At 43.0% G+C, this 22,578-nt stretch overlaps 1 protein-coding gene across 4 annotated transcripts in view; it reads right to left on the reverse strand.

Annotated features, from left to right (window-relative positions):
* Nucleotides 1-16,449, reverse strand: part of sema3fb (sema domain, immunoglobulin domain (Ig), short basic domain, secreted, (semaphorin) 3Fb) — a 67,618-nt gene extending 51,169 nt beyond the window's left edge. For all 4 annotated transcript variants that reach the window (XM_080792634.1, XM_080792633.1, XM_080792632.1 and 1 more), the window contains exons 1-2: nucleotides 16,085-16,449; nucleotides 13,193-13,357 (exon numbers count right to left, since the gene is read on the reverse strand). In XM_080792634.1, the coding sequence (XP_080648760.1) occupies nucleotides 13,193-13,322 (130 nt within the window). In that variant the 5' untranslated portion in view covers nucleotides 13,323-13,357; nucleotides 16,085-16,449. The remainder of the gene's footprint in view (nucleotides 1-13,192; nucleotides 13,358-16,084) is intronic.
* Between the last annotated feature and the right edge of the window lie 6,129 nt (nucleotides 16,450-22,578).

Here is a 22,578-nt window from a genome sequence, read left to right on the forward strand (position 1 = left end):
TCCCCGTGTGTGTCATTAGGAGTGCCGCATCTCGCCTCAGCATCGTTTATCTCCACACAGCTAATTAGTTCCGATCAATTACCTTTACTCAACGCAGCTTCCACAGTTAAGAAAACAGGAAGAGCAGCTTATTTGCCATTGATCTTTTTTGCCACTCTTAAAATATTCCCTCTGGTTGGTTCCACTCGCTGGGCCTTCTTTCTGCTGAGAGGGACCCCATTAAAAAGTAATCGCTCACATCAGGGACAGAATGTGGGCCCTGAGACCCCATGGAATCCTCCCCTGCATAGCCACACTCCCCACATGCACCGTGGCAGAAAAAGGGAAGGTTTAGCCGACTTAATGTGGGAATTAAAATAGAAAATGCTTGTAACTTTGACTGACAGATGTTGTGTGATATGTGTTGTTGTTTTATCAGCAACAGTGCAGAGAAAGGGAAATATTACAAAGAAGGACGACGGCATCAGTCAGCTTTTGGTGTAAAAGCACAAGGGGAGGTGGAGTAGTTTTGTTCATAAGGAGGAGAAATACAACCTCACTAGTGACAAATGCATGGAGGATGGCCAAAATACACACCAGTGAAGACCAGGAAAGTGACAGAATTTGGACGGAGACTGTAGTCTGACGTTCCTGACGAGGCTTGGTGAAATGTGCGCTGCCCCCAGCAGCACTGTGCCCTGGAAAATACATTCCACACAAACCCACCACACTTTATGCCACACAATCCCTCATGCTGCAACCTACACAGCCTGTCTTTTATTTACATCCTGGAAGATAAAACATAAACGTGTCAAATATTTGGCAAGTGGAATCCGATCTGCAATGTAGCCCATGAGAGAGACTGTGGACCTGGACCTGGACACTGAGAGCAAAAAAGCAGGCATGAAATCTTAGCCGAACTTCTCTCTCTCTCTCTCTCTCCCTCCCTCCAACCCCCCCTCCAACTCTCAGAGCAGTTCTTGGACTCTATGCCCGTTTGTCTTCTCTCGAAAGGAAATGCAAAGCAGGCTGCTATGAAACTCTGGGAAACGCCATGGGACGTCCCTGGAGGGGAAATCAAATATGGTCACTAAGATCCTTACAGTAAAGTGGCAATAAAGTATTCATTAACCCCCATTGAGGGGCTAAGCGGGAAAACAAGCAGATAAGTTAAGGAGTCAAACTGACTTAACGCACATCACTCTCCAACCCCCCCAGGAGTATCAGGATTTGCAAAACAATAGAAGAGGCTTTTGATCAGCTCGAGTGCATGGACATCTAGTTACGAGAAGGCTCACAAGAGCAGGAGAATGTACCTCCTGCTAGGGGCTAAGAACTCTACAGGGTAACAAAGTGTTCAACATGGGAGCATTATCAAAACTGTTTTAAAAACATCTCCCCCGACACTCATAATCCACCAAGCTTTCACATTACAATACACAGTCCTCTGTTGACCGGGCGCCGTGCCAGCCAGGGTGGGAGGATGTAAACAGTCTCCTCGTGGCATTCATTTTCGCTCCATCCAAAGCTCTAATTTTTCACCTCCATTCTAAACCGATGTCTAACCTTTTGCGGCTCCAGGGCGAAGTTGTGTGGGTCCTGGACTGAGAGGAATCTATAGCCCGGCGCAGAGAAAGGCCAGTGGGATGCCGTGCGCCGTGCGGTGCATTCAGCGACCAAAAGGAAAAAGAAAAGGCCCGATGCCAGTTTGACGGCCACCCCCGGGTCTCCCAGAATGTGAATGAACTTCTGTGAATAAGAGGCAAACCTACACAAACGCCCCTGCAGCTAGGGGACCTTCACAGGGATAAGAGTGTGTGGGCGACACTAAACAACAACAACGGGGTTTGCATGCCAGTGTCCCCTCTTTTTTCTCTCGCCAATAAAAAGGAGGCACCACCGCCGCCGCAGGAGGGCGCCTGAAAGGATGGGTCATTAACCAAAAAAACGCGGCCTGTAGGGATGTCACCGGCCAGCCCACAATGGGATGTGGATGAGAGTCCATCTCCTGTAGGGATGTCACCGGCCAGGCTACAATGGGATGTGGATGAGAGTCCATCTCCACACACGGCATTTAACACCTACTCTCCAGCAACGAAGAGGAGGAGCTCCCAATCAGCATTTAAAAAACACTGCATTACAAAGGCATCAAAGTGAATGAATTATTCTGCATGAGTGCTCTTGTGGGCCACACTTATCACAGTGGGCCTTAACAAACAGCTTACTGCAGTGGAATAGCATCATGTCAAGACCGCAAGCACTGGCCACAGTGGAAAGGAGAGATGAAACATGCAGAATAGACTGTTTAAAGGTCACCCGATTTGCTGATTTTTAACCTGAATTATATCCCTCAAACTTTTTTGTCTATTACATAGAGATACGTAGTTATTCATTCACAATAGAACAATATAATTCAGTTTTAAAATCTACAAAGTCACTCAGTGAAATCTTATAGCTGTGTCGGCAACCTTAAATCTGAATCCAGAGGCTCCACTCCCCTGTGTCTCTCTCAATAAGCAGGTTTCAGGTTCAGTATTGTAGCAGAATATTCACATATTGATATAGAAAACTGAAAGTTAGCCACTGAACTTTAATTTCAACTGTCAGACTGAATAGAACACAGATGTTTAAGTCTAACCGTTCTCTCTGCCGATTTCATGACCCATATATTCACCAAGTGATGTAACAGCAAACTGGAGGAGTTCAAAAGCAACAAGTTGGTTTCTTGTGACATTCACTTGTACACGTGTACTGGGAATCAATTGAAACATTTAAAATATAATATATAATGTACAAGAGTGTCCTGGCCAAGACAGGCAGCGTGTTAAGAACTGTTGCAGACAAACAACATAAATTACAATTAAAAGTAGCCGAACAATAAACGTCATAATGGCATATGGCATAATGGAAAAAAGGCACATAATTCATTCATCTTCATCATACCTGGAAGTGTGAATGTGGATGTGGGAACGCCCTACTGACAAAAAATACGTTCTGGCCTTGACAGCCTATACATCTAAAGATCTGATTGCATTAAACTTCGTTAAATGGAGTTAAACTCACTCACCAAAATTGCCACTCACTTTGCCACTCACTTTATGCACATACTAGTCTCAAATTCAATAGTATTATAGTATAATAGCCATTCATATAATTTTAATGGCATTTTGGGGACTGGTGTCTTTCATTGAGCACACTATATTTGGTGTTAGCATGGAGACACTGTATCTCTCAGCACAGAGACATACATACACGCAACTGGATCTCCCACTGACAGAGGCTGAGAAATGATGTTGAGCTGCCCTTGACTGCCTCCACATATGACCCCTTTGGGGACCAGTACATGTATGTAGCTAAGCTTGTGTTTCCATGCATGTTAGAATTATATCTATGCAGCCAGAAGTTATTCCTCATTTCACTATACAGTATGTTCATGACATTAACATTGCCAGCCAAGCTGGGCAAGTATAAATGGGGAGAAAGAAATAATAAATCTTGCAACGTTTCTTACAGGTTTTCTTTTTTTCTTTTTCTTTCAATGATCGGACTCTGGAGGCCTATCACGCACCCATTCCAATACAGCCAACGAGGACACAGGAGGGACGTCGGTTCAGGGAAGACAGGCGGGACATCGGTGAAGACAGCTGACTGTCTTCAGTCAACTGTCTAGCTTGTCACACTCCAGGGCTGCATGAACTCGCTCAAGCACTGTATTCTGACCCCTCAATGGCGCAACTCCCTCAGCTATATCGCTCAGAAGGCCTGGCCAACGGTGAAGAGCTCGGCCCTACTGGTCAGAGCTGGGACTGCAGGCAAGCCTGTGCATTTAGCACGAGAAAACCCAGTGCAGCTGGGGTTTAACATTTAACATTGAGCACTTCCACATTTTGGACACCAAATTTTGGTGTCCGAATAGAAAAAATGTGGAAGTGGAGCGTTCTTCCGGGTGCTTCAAAACGTCACTGAGCAACTTCCATCGAAATGAATTGCAGGGGCCGGGCGGGGCAGTCTGCCCACTATCCTTTATAACTCTATGAGTAAAACACTAACCAAAACTAGGAACAAGGAACACTAGAAAACACAACAGAAATACAGAAAGGGCACGGATCGTGACGCACACACGCACGCACACACAATATCCTAATCTAAAAAGTCACACATATAGGGTGAATCCTTGGATCTAATCTCTCTGTGTCATTATTATACCTGACACCTTAATATGTTGCGTTGGCAACAAGACGGCTACAAAATACACCACAGTGCTTCAAGCAAGCGGCAACACAGAGACAAAGCCAGTCTGAGTCTCCAACCTGTTTATCCAGTCCCCACTAATGCCCTGTTTTTTTTTTACTGATGAGAAAAGGCACCAAATCCCACAGGAGGTCCTAATTGCGCCACCTAGTAAAAAAAGGCCAGAGCTTGAAGGTTTAAGCTTGACAGGTGAAGCTTGAAGACTCCTGTGAATGACAGTTTCCACCTTGCATGACAGTGCACAAAGTATTTTGTGGCAGCTGTATTGATTGCAGGAGTAGACAATGAATTATGACATTAAGTTTGACACTTTATGCAATCACTTACCCTGCAAAAGCTCTGTTCTAATTAGACCTTGAGGACCTCAATAACTTGCATTGGCTCAGTTGAAAATCTTCCGGTTTTTAGTTGCTGTGATTCAGGTTGTCACGTTTTCTATATACAGTATATTCGGGGGGAAACCCACAGATGAGTATCGTTCCTGAAATAAAACCACACAGGACCAGAACCAGCTCCAGCAGCAGGCAGGGAAAAGATGATTCACAGTATCTGGACGATCTAGTATTTTCCAGTGTGAGGAAAGGAAGGGAAGGGAAGGGGAAGGGAGCTGTGAGCAACAGATGCAACAACATGTCTGCGAAAGAGGAGCTGGATAGACCACCATAGTGAGAGCCACTGTTTTGGGAGAAGTTCTCCGTTACACTTGGAGATACTGGAGAACACAGAGCAAGTAACTGGACTCAGGAGGATGTTCAGCAGGTGAAACCCAGACCAAAGAGGCGACACCGTCCATACATGAAACACTCGCCTCTTCCCTCTGGATACTAACCCATTCTGACCTGAGATCAGATTCATACGAGGTTTCCACTGGACACACACTGGTCTGATTAACCCATTCTGACCTGAGATCAGATTAAAAAAATGTCAGTCGTTCTTCGATTTAAAAAAAATAGCAGACCTACAAGTTCGTAGCGCGCCACTCGGTGGCGCGCTATGAGCTTGTAGATCTGCTATTTTTCAATAGCTAAAGCATAACATGATGCTAACACAGAAATGGGTTCCCGTTCAGAATGGGCTAAAAGAGAGTAGCAGTGCCATGCCAGGAATCCCAAACATGCCACTCCCTTTGCGTTCATTGGCCTTCCCTTTTTCACGGTGGGAGTAGGAAGTGAGTAGGAGAGGGCAAAGATACGAAGAACCGCACCAGGAAATCGAGCATTCAAAAAGACTGGTTATAGGCTATATTTAGAAGACACTCTGTCACCTTCAGTTTCCCCCAGCGAGAATAATCCCTGTACAGGGGAAGTTTAAGGACCTTGCAGAGCGCAGTTGGGATTTGGCCTGAATCTGCTGCGCCCCTGGAGAACCGTTTACTTGATAACACACGATTCGAGTTTCTGCAACAAAAATAATGAGCACGGTAGCAATGGATCAACACCTGTCTGCGTCGAATCCTCCAGATCCGCTGGCCAAACACCATCAGCAACAAAGAGCTGTGGCAATGCAGTGAACGCACCAACCAAAAACCTGCAGAGGAAGAGATCCTCAAAAGGCGTTGGAGATGGATAGGCCATACTCTCCGTAAACCAGCCTCAAACACCACAAGGCAGTCCCTCAAGTGGAACCCCCAAGGGAAAAGAAAGAGAGGTCGGCCACGGAACACCTGGCGCAGAGACTTGGAGGCAGATGCAAAAAATATGGGCCACACTTGGGGACAGCTGGAAGTGTTGGCTCAGGATCGAGATGCTTGGAGAACTCTTGTCGACGGCCTAAGCCCCAGAAGGGGTAATAGGGGTAAATAAGTAAGTAAGTAAGCAATGGATATTTAGATGCAGCTATTTTTGTCCAGATGCAAGAGAAAGATAGTCCAGAGGAAAACCATTCTGCTGTTTTTAAATGGACCACAAAGACCACCCAGGCAGGATATGGTATATTGCAACTTTGTAGCCATATGGCACAAGACATTATGCAGAAGGCATAATGTCTTGGCTGTGTAATGTAATGGCTATCCTCTAAACCAGGTACATCCTACGGTATGTACGTATACAGTATGCAGCAATCATACTTATGTCTAACAAGGAAAGAGGTGGGCAGGTCCTCTTGCTGCTTTCCATTAAAATACCCTGCATGGTTTCTTGGCCTGCCTTCGACGTCGTGCAGAGGGCTAACAAATTAACAAATAGTTTGGGTTAATTACTAAGCCAGGGAGCTACTGTTTGCATGTGCCACTCACACACTGCTGTCGTGCTCCCACCCAACCACACACACCCCCCCCACACACACACACACCCACACCCACACACACACACACACACACACACAGTTAATTTAGGTTCAGTGCCTTTATTGTCCCAAAGAAATAAAAGAGGGAAAAGCCTTTAAGCATGCATATTATTCACTAAACCTATGGACATAATCTTTCCAAATACTACCCTGGAGTTCTGAATCTAGGCACATTACAAAGTGGAGGGACTCATACAAGTTCACTGAAGGATTAGCATGGTATCTCGAGCACTGGGTTTAGACTGGACCTCACAGGTTCCCATGGTTAATAATATGTAGCCTACTTCCTTCTATTCTACTATTTACTTTACCACCAAGACGATATATTATATCCCCACCCCACCTCTACCCCCTTCTTTACTGATAAAATAAGGCTGTTATAGGCAATATCACATCTCCAAAACTACACCGAAATGCAAGCTGGGTAGGACCGGCTGCATTTGGATTTCAATCTCCTCCACCACCACCCACTGCCTTTATTCAATGGTTAGCCACATGCACAAATGAGTTCTGTGTGACTATTGGGGAGAGGAGAGTTTCACACTAAATATAACTTTAGCCGAACCGCAATGTGGGGAGAAGCTGAGGTCTGGGATGTGGCCACAGCAACAGTGGTTTCCACTGCTTTGTCAGTCATTATATTGACGCCACAGGAATATATCATCTGAGCCCTCACAAGCAGTATCTACAGATTGCAGCCAAACATTGACGCAAAGGCTACTGGGGCAGAGCGAGGTGTTTTGGCTTTTACATGTGGTCCAAGAATGTTGCCGTGTTAAGGCTGGTACACACCAAGCCGACATCTGGCCATCGGTCTGTCGATAAGCGGCTGTGGTCGAGAATGGGTTATAGAATGCTTGGTGTATACACACAGTGTCTGCATGAGTCACTCACCCGACCCTCAAGTACAATCAGCGTTGCTCATCGATAACGTGTGTGTGTGTGTGTGTGTGTGTGTGTGTGTCTCTATGCTTGAGAGAGAGCAAGAGCAAAAGAGAGACTGCCATAATGTCAAGAGCCGAGCGGCAGAAAGCATGAGAGTGTGTGTGTGTGTGTGTGTGTGTGTGTGTGTGTGTGTGTGTGTGTGTGTGTCTGACTGTGTTTGAGAGACGCACAAACATCAGCAATCGAACAACACACTATACGACACTAAAACCCTGCCCAATGCAGGGCGTGTGTTCAACTTAAAGAGCTAATACCATGTTCCCAATTCTCAATTTCTCTCCCAAGCACATACTGTACTGTAGCTACAAGACCACAAACAGTTTTCAGAGAAATAGCGTGAAAATGCTCCGTTTGTTTAGATTTTGTTTCCTGCAGACTATACTGCCACATCCTGGCATGGAGTTATTTCCTCTCACGCAGGTGCACAACATCGGAATCAGCCGTCCACCTGTGCGGTATGTAAACAGCGGGCGCACATGCAGCAACATTTAACACCCAACGCCTGACCCGACCTTTAAAGAGTGTCCATATGCTTGACGTTATCATGCAAATAAGACATATTTGCAGCGATCACCTTTATATTCATCTTCAGGAGGTGGATCCTCAATGCAATTCTATTTAGTTTGTAGCTATTAAAACTTGAGCCATATTAGAGAATAACAATAAGAGAATGTACCATGTGAACTGTACTAAAAGCAGTTTAAACATTCACTAGAAATGGTGAGAAGATTTCCAGTTAGCAGGATGAGCCACAGATAGCAAATATTGTTAGTTTTTTATATAGCTCCTAAGCAAACTGCTTTTTGTCACGGTTTCAGGTTTAATCCACTGGAGTTGTTGCTGGACATTGAAATAAGATAAAACACATGATAATGATAGTAACTCTACAGCACATTGAGGACACGCAGATTCATTCCAGAATGCTGGGCATTTAACCACGAAGGGGAGATCCCCCCCCCTCAACGAGACACACGCGCACACACACACACACACACACACCCAAAATAGAACAAAGACTTGACTGAGGAGTAAAAATAAGAGCTTGCTGTCAGATGGATGGATGGATGGGTAACATCGGGGCTCCACCGGGCGCGTTGCGTCTCCGTCGCATGCGTCAAAAAACTTCATTGATTAAAAAGGGAACATTCTGTGACGGAGAGGCGACGCGCCCGGTGGAGCCCCGGTGTCAGAGGGCGTCCACAGATGAAAAATGTCAATGAATGACAGGACAGATCCACTTTCTCTTATTGAAACCTGCATCACCACTGCAGTATTCTTGTCTCTTGTGGGCAATTTGACCCACATTCCAGCTACCCCTGCTGCTGTAGTCTGCTTTATCAAACCGATTATTAGATAATTAGAACCAAAAACCGACTTATAACCAAATAATCGAGACACAGGTGTTTTATATATTCTTATCGATGAATTGACACAAAAGTCTGATTAACAACTTAACCCATTCTGACCGGGAACACGTTTTGGTGTTAGCACTATGTTATGCTTTAGCTATTGAAAAATAGCAGATCTACAAGCTCATAGCGCGCCACCGAGTGGCGCGCTACGAGCTTGTAGGTCTGCTATTTTTGAAAAATCGAAGAACGACTGACATTTTTAGAATCTGATCTCAGGTCAGAATGGGTTCATCAGACCAGTGTGTGTCCAGTGGAAACCTCGTATGAATCTGATCTCAGGTCAGAATGGGTTAATCACTATTTTATACTTTGTGGCGACATGGACTAGGGCTACGCTTGCATGCGGGCCCTTTGTCTAAGACACATTTCTTCCTCGGGAGACTAATAAAGTATATCTCTATCTCTATCTCTCTAACAAAAATGGACGCTATATGCTTGCAATGATCATGATATTGATTTGAAGTCACATCACCCTACCCTATGTAGTGTTTACCTCAGAGGAGACGGTGTAGGTGAGTTGGTGGCAGTTGAGGGCGGTAGTTGTAATATCATATGGCATTTGAAAGGCTTTCCTTTGCATCAATAAATATGCCACCATTCCATAACTAGTCAAATGTCATTATTAATCCCGGTAGAGAAAAGGATCAGAGAGATGTGCTGCGTGTTTATACTGTACATGGTGAAATCCTGAGTGCTGATTAGACTCTCAGACGCTTACAGGTCCATTTTTGAACTCTCCGAGTTAAACACTGACGGTTTTACTGTGCAGGAGAGATAACTCCCCTGGGGCCTCTGGGCTGCATGCAAGACGTGGCTCTATTCCTCATCCACCAGCAGGACTCTTCAAAGTGAAAATGTACAATCATGGAGACTTTTGACCCTGTGCCGCTGTTTATTCTTAACTAATGTTTACCGGCTCTCTGTTTATCCAAGCAGACTGGGAAGAAAAACCCCTGTAAAGATCCCTGGAATGGCACTGATGGCTTTTACTTCACACTTTCCCTGTAAACAAATACATTACAGTAGTGGCCTTTATGACAGTGGTTCTCAAGCTTTTCCATGTCAAGGACCCCCAAAATAGTATGTATTTGACCACGGATCCCCCCGATGTATGATGATAAGAGCTCCCCTCACTTTACACCTTATATTAATAGCAGATCATTGCGACGCTATGAGAGCTTGTAGATTAGATTAGATTATTTTCAAATAGCAAATTATAGGCTATATGCTACGTATATTAACTAATTTAGCTGGGGACCCCATGGAAACCCCTCAATGATCTCTATGGGTCCCCCGACCACTGCTTTGAGACATAGAGGTCTTTCTTTAATATTGCATTATATAGCAAAATGATTTTCTCTGTTTTATTGGGAGAAATTAATGTTTGTTTAGACATGGTTGGTAGTCCAGTTGAAGCCAGGTTATGTGTTGTGTGGCCTGAGAAGACAGCCTTAAGCATGGATTTAGATTGGAATCTGATTAATGTCATTCTCTAGGGATAATGTCACACTGTGATGTAAAAAGAGTGAGCTGATAAACCTACACATAAATCTGTAACTTTTATGTGTGGCATGCGGACTGGCTGTAGGCTATTTTCTCACAGTTTTGTTATGCTTGTCAATTCAGTGGTTGACCCCAACTACCAATAGAACTGCCCTGAAATGGAATCACTGAACTAATAATGGCGTTGACCATTGTGGACCAAGCTCAAACTAGTGTGATTCTACTAAGCTATTTAACTATTTGACATGATGGCGGCAGAGAAAGAAACATAACTCTCTTGGGGATTGATGGTCTTGTCTCAACTACCCCCTAAAAAGTCAAATTGATTATCTATGGCAGCTAGCTTCCCCCTACTATAGCTATACAACACTCAGGTTGCTCGTTTATTAAAGGGGGTCAACCAGAATTGATTGCACTCCGAAACTAAGACAGACAGGTTGGATTTTATCACCTCTGTCCTATGTCAAAAAGGAATTCAGTGCAGTAGGGTATGATAAGACTAAACAAAGTCTAACGTTCAAGGCTCTTCTTCATCTCACACTGAAGAGTAAAGTAGGCCTACTTGAATGATGTGTTTTAACAAAGACGCTGCATAAGGAAACTGCCTGCTTCTGTGGTGTGAATTAATTGGCAACTAATTTGGATAGACTTTGTGTTCCTCTTTGTACAATTCAAGGAGACACGATACAGGGGGCATACAGACATGAATTAACAAATTAATAATGTCTGGTGATTTACTCCACCTGTTTTAATAGGTAAGCGGGGGCCTCTTAACCTGATGAGGTCATGTTCCTAAAACCCATATACTAGAGCTAATCAGTTTTGATTAGTCCCAGTCAACACAAATAAATAGATACTGCAATTTAGTGACTGATATAAGCTGATATAACTACAAATTGATCTGATGGACGGTCTCAGAACTCAGTGTGTGCGTGTGTGTGTGTGTGTGTGTGTGTGTGTGTGTGTGTGTGTGTGTGTGTGTGTGTGTGTGTGTGTGTGCGACGTGCGTGCGTGTGTGCATGCGGTGTGTGTCTAAGCAATGAAAATAAATAAAACACTTCTGCATATGTTTGTCCAAACCACATATCCAGGTCCACAAAATTTATATTTGTGGTCAAAGGTGACCTGACATCTCAAGTAAAGAGTTAACATGTCATGATGAAGTAGGGGAATTGGTGCAGGCTGGTCAAGGTGAGAGACAGGCCTCTCAAAAAAAGCAATTAAGGAGAGAGTCATAATATTGAGTTTGTGTGTGTGTGTGTGTGTGTGTGTGTGTGTGTGTGTGTGTGTGTGTGTGTGTGTGTGTGTGCGCGCAGCGTGGGGGGTTACATTCCTTTGAGAGACGCAGCACCAGCAGACTGTGAAATTCATATTGACTAGAGGAGAAAACAGACTGGTAAGCAACAGCGTCTTTGCTTTTTCCACCCCGTTTGTCAGCTAGAGAATATTGCTGTCCAACACCTTTTTTTTTTCTTCTCACAGATGCTTCAGAGCAATTCAGCCAGTCAATGAAGCACCTCATACAATCACATGCAATAAGTCTGCTCCCAGAAATGCGATTCAGATTATTTGAAAAGCGCTGTTCCTTCTTCAAAAACAGCGGCAAAGTGAAGGCACTTTCACAATTCACAATTTGAAGAAAAACAAGGGGAGGGGTGGGGGGGGGGGTATGAAATTATTGCTGAGCTCTGGATATGTGTGCAGTGGTGTATTAAATCCAACTTGATTAAAGACACTGAAAATGCCTTCAACAATGAACTGTACAAGTCCACTTAATTAAGTCAACGTGTGTCGCGGAGCCCTGGGAAATGGAAAGCAAATAGTGTGGCTGTTCAGTCCCTTCGCCTTTCTCTGGCTGGTAATCACAAGCTTGATCTTCAAGTGGAATAGGCCTTGGGGACCGCTCTCTGCGTGGCTGATCCTGGCAATTTGCTCTTGATAATACGCTCTGTCTCGCTCAGCACCCCAAATACCCTCTCACCTAATCATAGGCCGCTCAAAAAGCACAAACAAAGCCCCTATACACATTTGTGTTAACGGAGCTTACCCACATAATGACTAGATTGTTATTACGTGCTCCCTGTTGTGTTGTCTCTCTTTGACGCTCCACTTCAGGGATTACGATATAAAGATGATTAAAAAATAACCATATGGCTTTAAAGGGCATAGGAAACTGCCTATTGAAACACTGCTGTTGTCTTTGTTAAATTCAGAATTTGCTTTTGTGCAGTATTTGTTTATGTTTTTAATTACTCATACAATACATCCAAGTGAAAGCATCTGGAGGGCATTACTACTCTGCCGAGAGGTTTCAGCGAGGTGTGTGTGTGTGTGTGGGGGGGGGGTGTCTGCGGTGTAACATGAGAGTCTGGTAATGCTTTAAGTTCCTCCTCTCCTAAACCTTTGTCACATTAACAAAAGCCGCAATCGCTACAATTGCCTAATTGCCATGTCATCAGCCAAACACATTGTAAGAAACAATAGACAAGGTGACTTCATCACATGAAGACATTATCAGAGAGAACTATTTCACAGCAGTTCAAAACCATATGAGAAGAGGGATGAAAGAATAGGGACGCATGTAGATCGCGCGCACGCACGCGCGCGCACACACACACCTCGCTGACACACACACACACACACACACACACACACACACACACACACACACACACACACACACAGTGCAATATCACTTTGCACAGAGAGATGACAGCAGCAAGCAGCATCACATCAAAAACCCAGGGAAATTTCAACCACAAACATCAAATCAAACAAAATCACAACAGTCAAGTGTTCAGACATGATGTAAAGCTTACCTTTGAATGGGATGAAGACTCTGGGTGCAGCCAAGGGGTCATGGACATTGTTGGTAATCACTGTGGTCCCTAGGGCCATACTGGACATGGCCAGGAGGGCGTAGGCCATCCACACACCGGCCAGCTGCATGGTCAGTGGTCAACCAACCTCCAGCAGCACAGAAACTGGAGGAACAACAAGGGGACAGCCAGACAGACAGACATAGGCAGGGCAGTGAGAAGAATCCAACAGATAAAACAACAGCGTGAGACACGCACATCCAGATCTTAGGCAGGCTGAATGCTGACAATAACAAATGATTCTAAAGAGATGGCTTTTCATTTGTCCATAGGAACATGACAATGGTGAATATGAGTGGTCATGGTATGGGTGACCCATACCATGAATGTCATATTGGGTCAAGAGGATTTGTGGGCATTACAGAGAGAGATCGGTCCTCAAGGGGGTCCTCCTTTCTCTGAAGCGGCACAACACAGCTGTGGGAGGATTACACCCAGATCAAGGAAAAGTAGACCACAGAGTCTCGCTGGATTGAATCCAACATTTTCTGCTTAGTAAACAATTCCAGTTGGCAGATATTATATTTGTCTGTATGTATGTGTGTGTGTGTGTGTGTGTGTGTGTGTGTGTGTGTGTGTGTGTGTGTGTGTGTGTGCGCGCGCGCGCGTGCATATCTTGTTAGAGTTAGAAAGACAGGGAAGGAGGGAGAGAGAGAGAAAAAGAGAGACAGACAATTAGAGATGAACATGTTGATGGGAGGATTTCTTTACGGTTGTTGCTTGTGTTTGTGGTAAATGATAGTAGCCTTTCGTCTCTTCTTCTGCCGACAAACAACACACATTCCTACTTCATGACAGTGTTCGTGTCTTACTCTGTAATTATAAGTTCACCTAATAGCAGGTTGTTTGCACTTACCAGGTACAGACAGAAAAAAAAGGTTGTTACTGAGGTAATTTCTTCCCTGAGAAAATAATGACCGGGAGGATTTAAAAGGAAACTAGAACAAGTCCTACCGGTTATAAAAGTGTAACCAGTGTTCATCAAACTGTCATGCACTGTATGAAAGCCTCAAATGCTGACTGTGAACAAAGTACACAAGTCTTCCGCAGGACAACACTGAGTCAGTGATCTCCACATATTGAATTAACCAATGATCAGGCACACTAATCTGCAAATAGTTTCATAGAGCCATCACGAGGAACACTTGGCTAACATCTCTCTTCATCTTTGACATTCTCTTCTCTTCCTCCTCAGAAGTGATTTTGAAGGCCTGGGCGCCGCCAGCGTGACAGTACCCTAGGCTGTGCAATGTCAGCCTGACAGCAAGTCGTGCGTTCGAATCCCGATCCTGACGACCTTTGCTGCGCGTCACTCCCCCAGTCCCCCTCTCTTTCCCCATTTCCTGTCAGTCTACTGTGCTATGAATAAAGGCATAAAACCCAAAAATAAATCTTTAAGAAAAAAATAATTGATTTTGGGGTGTTGCCCAATACCATCATATTTCCCTCCCAATTAATGAATGACCAACACTGCCACGAACAGTAGTGACTGTGACTTGTGACATTGGGGGGGGTCATCCATTACTGTGTTTTCAGAACAGTATCCCAAAATGCATGCCGACAGTGTAATTGCTCTACACAGGACATCATGTCACAAGACCCTTCAATTCATTCACACCAAACACTGACTTGAGGTGGGAGGTGGGCCGTGAGCCCAAATCTAATCAGAAACTCAGTTTGAGAGAGTTTAAGAGCATAAGCTGTTTGAACTTTTCAATTTTTTTCTGACAAAGCCTATTCTCTGTCAGGCCAATTTCACAAAAGTGAAAGGTTTTTTTTGTCTGTGCAGGCTGTGTGCATAATTTCTGAATATAATGGGAATTAATTTCAAGGCACATCTATCTAAGTAACTTTCATAACGTTCTTACTTCCAGTCATATTATGGCTTAAAGGTGAAGAAGAAAAGTACAAAAGTTAAATCCCTTCCAAAGCAAAACCTGGACAATTTTCTCGGTATTTGTCATGAATCATCCATCATGAGTTCTTCATGTCAGCAATACTTCTTGTTTTGGACGTATGGAATAATCCAAATGTGTAGCCTTAGACTATAAAATCCACCATTACCTCAAACCAGTGAAGCCACTATAACGTTCTCTTCCCGAGCCTGTATAGATCTGCTCGGTGGCGTATATTCCATCGGGAATCATTTGCGGCTCGGCATAGCCTACACGCGGCCGTTCTTGTCTGACAAGCGTTCAGAGGAATAATTACAACTTATTATAGGCTACATTTCAGATGATTTCACATCACTAAATACGATTGAAGGTTCCAATCAACTGGCTAGAATTGTGAACAAGTTATAGACTAACTTTTACCCCATCAAGGGCGCGTATAATTGGCGACTCACATATTATGTGAGTCGCCAACAAAGCAAAAACATTAAATTAAATAAAACTACATGGAAGCGGGCGTGTATCAATACCAGAGACACAAGGCCATGCTATAGGTGGATTATAGGCTATAAAGATATAGCCTACTGCAAAAACTTATATGCGCATGGGATAGGCTAGAATAATTATATCAAATATCAAGAATGAAAAATGTCAGTAAAATAACTAAAATATAGCCTAAAGTAAAATATTTATAATATTAATAAGCTTAGCTATTGCTTTTTGCTTCTTACTTTGTTTAAATAATGGTGTGATTAGGCTATATCTAGTCGATTTGCTAGCTTTGATTTTGTCACACAAAATGAAAATGCATAAGTGCCTTTAGGCCTACTTACATTGAATTAAATAGGCTATTTGGCTATGCATTAAATAAAAAAAGGTCAAATAGTCTAGGCTACATCATTCATTAAGCAAATGCCATCAAGCAACAACACTGACCTACCTGCTTGTTTCAGATATCCGAAATTAACTTCAGACTCCTCCTTATAAATCAATGAGTCAAAAAAGAAATTCCAATCAGATTGTTGCCCTTCGTCTCTGGGTTGAAATGAATAAATTCCGGGTGCCGTTTCTGGACGGTCTTCTACACCTGAGCGCAGCAGCGTGTCTTTATCATAGCCTACTGACCCACAGTTGTCAGTCATGTAGCAAGGTAAAGTTGAAAGCAAATGTGCTGGTTTCGTCTTTTGCAAGAGCGAGTGCCAGTACACTGTGGCATGTCCAGAATTGCAGCTCCTAAAATGTAATGTATTCCTTATTGTGGTACGGGGTCCAACCTCGCAGCGAATGTCACTCTTGAAAGTTAGGCGCTCTTGACTGTAGAGGAGAAGCATGCTCCGCTCCGCGCTAGCAGGTGGATGCACAGCCTGGGCTATTTGCCTTAAACACACCCACGGGGCGGTCAGTATGTTGCTGCCACCGCCCATTCACCACGCCTCCAAACAGACAGCCACGGTTAAGCTATCATCTGTAACAGTGTGTGTGTGTGTGTGTGTGTGTGTGTGTGTGTGTGTGTGTGTGTGTGTGTGCGTGCAGCAGCTTGGTTGGACCATATAATGTATAACCTTATTCTGACCAGTGTTTGGGTCTATTCTGTATACGCCACTTGTGCAGATCCAAATAAAAGAATTCAAATGTGTGTGTGTGTGTGTGTGTGTGTGTGTGTGTGTGTGTGCGTGTGTGTGCGCGTGTGTGTGTGTGTGTGTGTGTGTGTGTGTGTGTGTGTGTGCGTGTGTGTGTGTCTCTCTCTCTCTCTCTCTCTCTCTACTTTATAATAAAACATTACAGTTATGTCATATTATGCTATGTAAGTAATGTATAAGGTACAGTATGTGTCATGAGGAAAACTGACAGATTGAAAATAACTTCATTGACATTAACCACTTGAACCCCAGCATCCCTATTCTGGGGGGAACATTGACAAAAATAGCAGATCTAAGCTCACGACGCTGTGACTTGTGGGCTTGTAGTTCAGCTATTTTTGGCAAGGAGGTTTGGTGGTAGCCTGGCTAATAAGCCAGCCAGGCTAGTTTGGTGGTCCATCTTACTCCATCTTGCAAAGTGGTTAAAATGAAGTAACATTGATAAATTCCAAATATTATCAAAGTATTCTGCTGAACCCCTGGTCACGGCACCCACTTTGAGAACCAGTGATATTGTACTTAAAATAGGCTAGGCCAGTAGGCAGGCCTACATTAGCTGACTGTCATGATGTCTAAAGCAAGTTTATTTAGGGTGGCTTAGAATTTTTAAAAGACCATTTAAGATCACATTTTATTGCGACCAAAGGTCACAGTTAACTATGGAATCGTGCATTTCCCGTCAGTGTGTGTGTTGATAGGTTGGTTGGTCGGGGTGAGAGTGCACGTGACATCGTCAGGGATGGAGCACGTGACATGTGACATCATCAGGGATGATGGAGATCCCTGATGTCATAAATATTGTCCAGCAACTCTACATCTGACCTCAAACCTCAAATCCTTAGATCTCCATATATGGAGCTGACCTTTTTTTCTGTACGCATAGAGAAGTCTAACAGAGAAGTTGTTATATTAGTTTCTATCATTTGCCATAAACTTTGAACAGTTTGTCGTACAGAGTCATGAGTCACCTCACTGGACTCAGTTGAAAATCCTTGTCCTTCAGCATGCTGGGCAAGACCTACACTGTAGTAGAGGGTATCTTTTTTTGGGGACGGAAGTTGTGGGATTGTGTACAGCTCAAGGAAATGACGTTGACGCTTTACAAATCCGTTTACATTCACCGTGAAAGAAACATGTGTTGTGATTGGTCGAAAAAATGGATGGATGATTCTGCCCGACACTTCCACCGATACCGTCTCTCACGGTCTCTGACGTGGAGCTAAAATGTTTATTTGGCTGCCATTTTTGTTTTTTGCTTCCTCTTTAATTTTTTTAATTGCATGTGAATGTGTTTTTTAGAATGTCAGGCAACTTCTCTTAACATCTTAAGCTAAAGTAACTTTGAAAATATATGGTGTCTTTGGGCTTAAACTTTTAGTTCTGTTCATTCCAATTAATATTTGACCTGCAGGTCAATTCCAATGACTTTGGACACACACAGACAATGCAATAAATGTTGGATCCATCTCATAAAAAATGGAAAGTCTTATCTTGGTCTTGTACTCAATAAGAGTGAGGGGCGTAATTCAATGCCTGGAAAATGTGCCTTAAAATGTCTCAAATTTAAATTTCCTTCCCATTGAAACACTGATTGGGCACTTTAAAATCATTGGGTAAAGTCTTGCCTGTAAGGACATTCTAAACATGAATGAGAAAATTAAACATTTTCTCATTTTTAATCATATTCCATTCACTGTGCTTTCTCACCTGATTTATCTGTTCCTCACTCAATCTCACAATTTAAATTACTTGCATTTGCTTCACCATATTAAGCCTGTCTTGAGTGCTCAATATAATTTGCTCAAGTGTTCTGCAGAATCAATGTGGTCGAAAGAAGCTGTCCCTCTCAAGTTTTCATCCATATGAAGGACTAAAGTTCACTCTCTACTCATCACTCTCAGTTCTGACCCACAATAACGATTCTTTTTCAAAGTGACTTGGCAGAGGTGAAATAGAAAAAAGGATCACTGATGAGTCAAAGTGGACTGCTTCCTCTTCAGGACAACTTATCTATTCAGTAAAGGCAGCACACATCTTTTTGGCTGTGGATGAAGTAGTGGGCCCCTCAGCTCTTCCAAAGCCACATTGCTACACATTCCTCTTTCGGTCCATTCCTCTGAAAAGAAATTAAGTGGCTTGTGCTGTGCTGTCAGTGTCAGCACCATAGTCCACGTGCAAGCATGCTATTCCACTTGATGAAAATCCAAGGTGAACTTCATGCACATTTGCCGCCAAAAGGAATTTTAGTTTTTAAGTGGGTCTGAACTTTAATATTTGGGGTACAATCTTGCCAGAACATGACTTAATGCAGCTGCTGACATCTATCTAAGTGGCGTATGACGTTGTTTAAATGGTCTTGAGCTCAGCCTAAATTCCACCATAATACCTGCTGTTGGCCTTTGCCTCTGGGTTTATGAACAAATGGAGGCAGTGAAGATCACCCTGTGTGATTATTTTAGAGAAAGATATAGAACCCGGCACGGTTAAGGCTATATTTCTAAGTAATAAATTAGGGCTTAGGGGTTGTCTTGGATTTCTTCTGCATGAGTTGAACCCATTAAGGTTTCAGTATCTGCTTTAAATTGTTGCTCAGTCAGGAGTGAATGTGGTGACACTACATTTGGCTCAGATTAGATGGTACAGTATGTGCTATTTCCTGGCCCAGAATAGTTAGGAGGATGTGTTCCTCTTTTGACACAGGGAGTGACTTTCCTGCTCATTCTTGAGAATTTTGCTTTATTTTATCCTGGTGCCGATGTATCGTTTGTACTTGAGGAGAGAGTAAACAGGTCAAAATTGAGGGTCAACAGGTCAAAATTGGCTCCTGACCACTCTAACAACAATGTATGTTTGCACATGCATAGCCTTCACTGTGCTAAAGGTATAGGCTATACTGTAGTTCAAAAAATTGGAACAATGTTGATACTTGGCTCTGTCAAATACACACTGTGGCTGTGTTGTAAATTAGTCTATAAATGTATAGCTACGTATAAACACTTGACAATCAATGCTTTGTGCTGTGCATAATTGTATATAGCTAAAGTAATCTAAGCAACACACGCACGCGCAGGGAACTCATAAATCATAAGTCATATAACCAAAAAGATTGCCTGGGTGCACTTTTTGCACATTTTTCAATCTTCTTGTGGTGTCAATATATTACAGAACATCAGATCCCTACTAGTGAATGTAGATGGCATCTTCATAAATATTAGCATTTAAATGAGAAACAAATGTATAAAAGTTGTTATTCATCAAATGTCTGTTTAAGCTTTTTTAACTTTTTGTCATCGCTGGAAAAAAAAGCAGATTTACAGGCTTGTAGATCTGCTATTTTTGGCATGCGACACCATCGTACGGCGTATAAATTAAGCATTACTGTGGCTAGTGCTTTTGAGCAACAGTTTCCTCTGTTGTTTTTGGCCATATGTTGAGCCACATACATCCCAAATTCTGCAGGCCCTACATTACTTTACTGTCAGCCCCTGCCACCTCTCCAGGGAACCACAACCCACTATAGCCATGCAGCATATACAGTATGAGGCCATGTGAAGGAAACAACTTTTTATTTCCTTCCACCTTTCACACTTCAAATTGGGAAAGAAAAGAGGACCACGCAGGACTTGACCGAGCTGGATAAATAAACGTATGCCCCTCTGAGATTACTGGTGTGTGTGTGTGTGTGTGTGTGTGTGTGTGTGTGTCACTGTGCATGCATGCGTGCGTGCGTGCATGTGTACATACGTACATGCGTGTATGGGCATGCAGAAGTACGTGCATGACTGTATGCAAGCATGTCTGTGTGTGCATGCATGCACATGAGTGTGCATGTAGAGGAACAAGTGAGTTCATTCCTGCCAACCACTGGCCTACATCAACACTGAAATTATGCATAGGATAAACATTCAGTAATTGAATAAAATCACTAACTACACTTCAGCAACAGGAGCGAAAAAAAGAGAGGAAAAGTCTCTCCAACTCTCAATACACCTCTGTTCTCCAAGACAGGTTCTCTGTAGTGCTTTTTTTGGGCTGCTGCTGTGAAGTTAAGTGGTTAAATTTAAATAAATAATCCATCTTCCAAAGGCTGAATGGTGATTTCATTCAGCCGATGACTGAATCTGATGAAAAGAAATAAGCACAACTTCATCCCATAGGTGGGTCATTTATGATTCATGCCTGGCATTCATCATCATGCTTCCTCCTGACACCAAGCGTTGTGGGAGGTTCTGTACTGCAGTGGAGTCCATGTTGTCCTGGCAGGACCCATGGGAAACATTATTACACCATGTGGAGGTTAGATACACACATAAAACAACTTGTGGTTAAAACAGCAACATTTCCTACTTCCTAGTTTTACATGGCCAAAGTTATGTTGTCTGACTTGTCATTGGCTAATCTGTATTTATTTTAATGATTATTATTACTCTATCTTTATTGATAGGAGACATCAGTGTACCTCGGCACACTATTTGGGAAACACTGCAGTGTAGATGAATCCACAGAGCCTCATAACTGCGGCAACTGTAACTGGTTAAAAACATCTCTCACTGGGCTATTGTGTTGCTAACTGGCACTACTTTACTCCATGGTAACTTCCTGGGGATGCAAAAATGAACTCCTACTCCGCAAATCTTTTTTTTTTAAATTCCCCCATGCCCTGCATGCCTTCCTACAGAGCTGAGGTCATTACCTTATTTAGTGAGCTCACACGCAAGCTCCACTCAAGTACCGGTAAATGTATTGCCAGTTTCATATTAGTTAATTATTGTGACAGCTCAACACTTAAGCATAATTTCTCATACCTTGTTCGCTGCACTGATTTTCATTCAAAGCGCAGCATCAACAACACCTCTTTTCTGCAAGTGGCACCGCCAAGACGTATACATTTAACCTTTTGCATGTCTCACCGTGTCATTGTTGAAATTAGTAAATGTATTACTAATTATTTGTTAATATCTTAGCTGCTATAAGCAATATTTCTCAAAAGAATATATTTGGTATTCAAAGTAAAACGCTCTAAAAAAATGTAGTCTCTGTGACACATCTCGGGCCACAATCTGCATTCTAGAAGCTTTGTCATTGGTCGAAAAAACCCCGGTCAAAATGACCAATCAGGAAGTAGACAGGCACATCGACCAATGACAAAGCTTCTAGGAAAATCTTTGGATGCAGACTTCTGACCAACACTGTTTGGATTTTCAAGCAACACAATTTCCTCTATGAAATATTAATTATGTAAGGTTTTCGTTTTTCGTTCTGCTGAGAGTTGAATGGAATGGCTGAAAGCGATATTTCACTGAGGTACAACGTTTTCATTTTCCAGCTCACTGACATGACTCCATGTTCTGTCAACATCTGACGTCAGCTGTGCCTGGATTTCTTTTAATGTTGAAGCTACCACAAAATTACTTATTATAAGAAACAGCACTGACATTTGATTCATCTGCTCATCTGTAAAATTGTGATTTAAAGTATAATTGTTCAGACTGGAGGACCCAGGATTAAATAAGTCTAGTGTTTTACAGCATCAAATTTTCCAAGCCTGACATCCAAACCAGCGCCTTGAAGAGTTGCCAGAGGTTGAAGGTTATCTCTAGAGCACTGCATGGAACTAACCAATTGAGACTCTTTCCCCATCTTCTATTGTTGCTGCAGGGATGGGGTACTCCCTTCCTCTCTCAGAGGCCCAATTCCTACCCAGCCTACCCATGGAATGTGAACCTGACGAAGCTACAGTAGCCTGACTCATTGTTCTTTGATTAAGATTTGTGTTGCAACTCTGGGGGAGCCT

This window comes from Protomyctophum bolini, assembly GCF_963924005.1.
Source record: "Protomyctophum bolini genome assembly, chromosome: 2".
Taxonomy (NCBI): Eukaryota; Metazoa; Chordata; class Actinopteri; order Myctophiformes; family Myctophidae; genus Protomyctophum; species Protomyctophum bolini.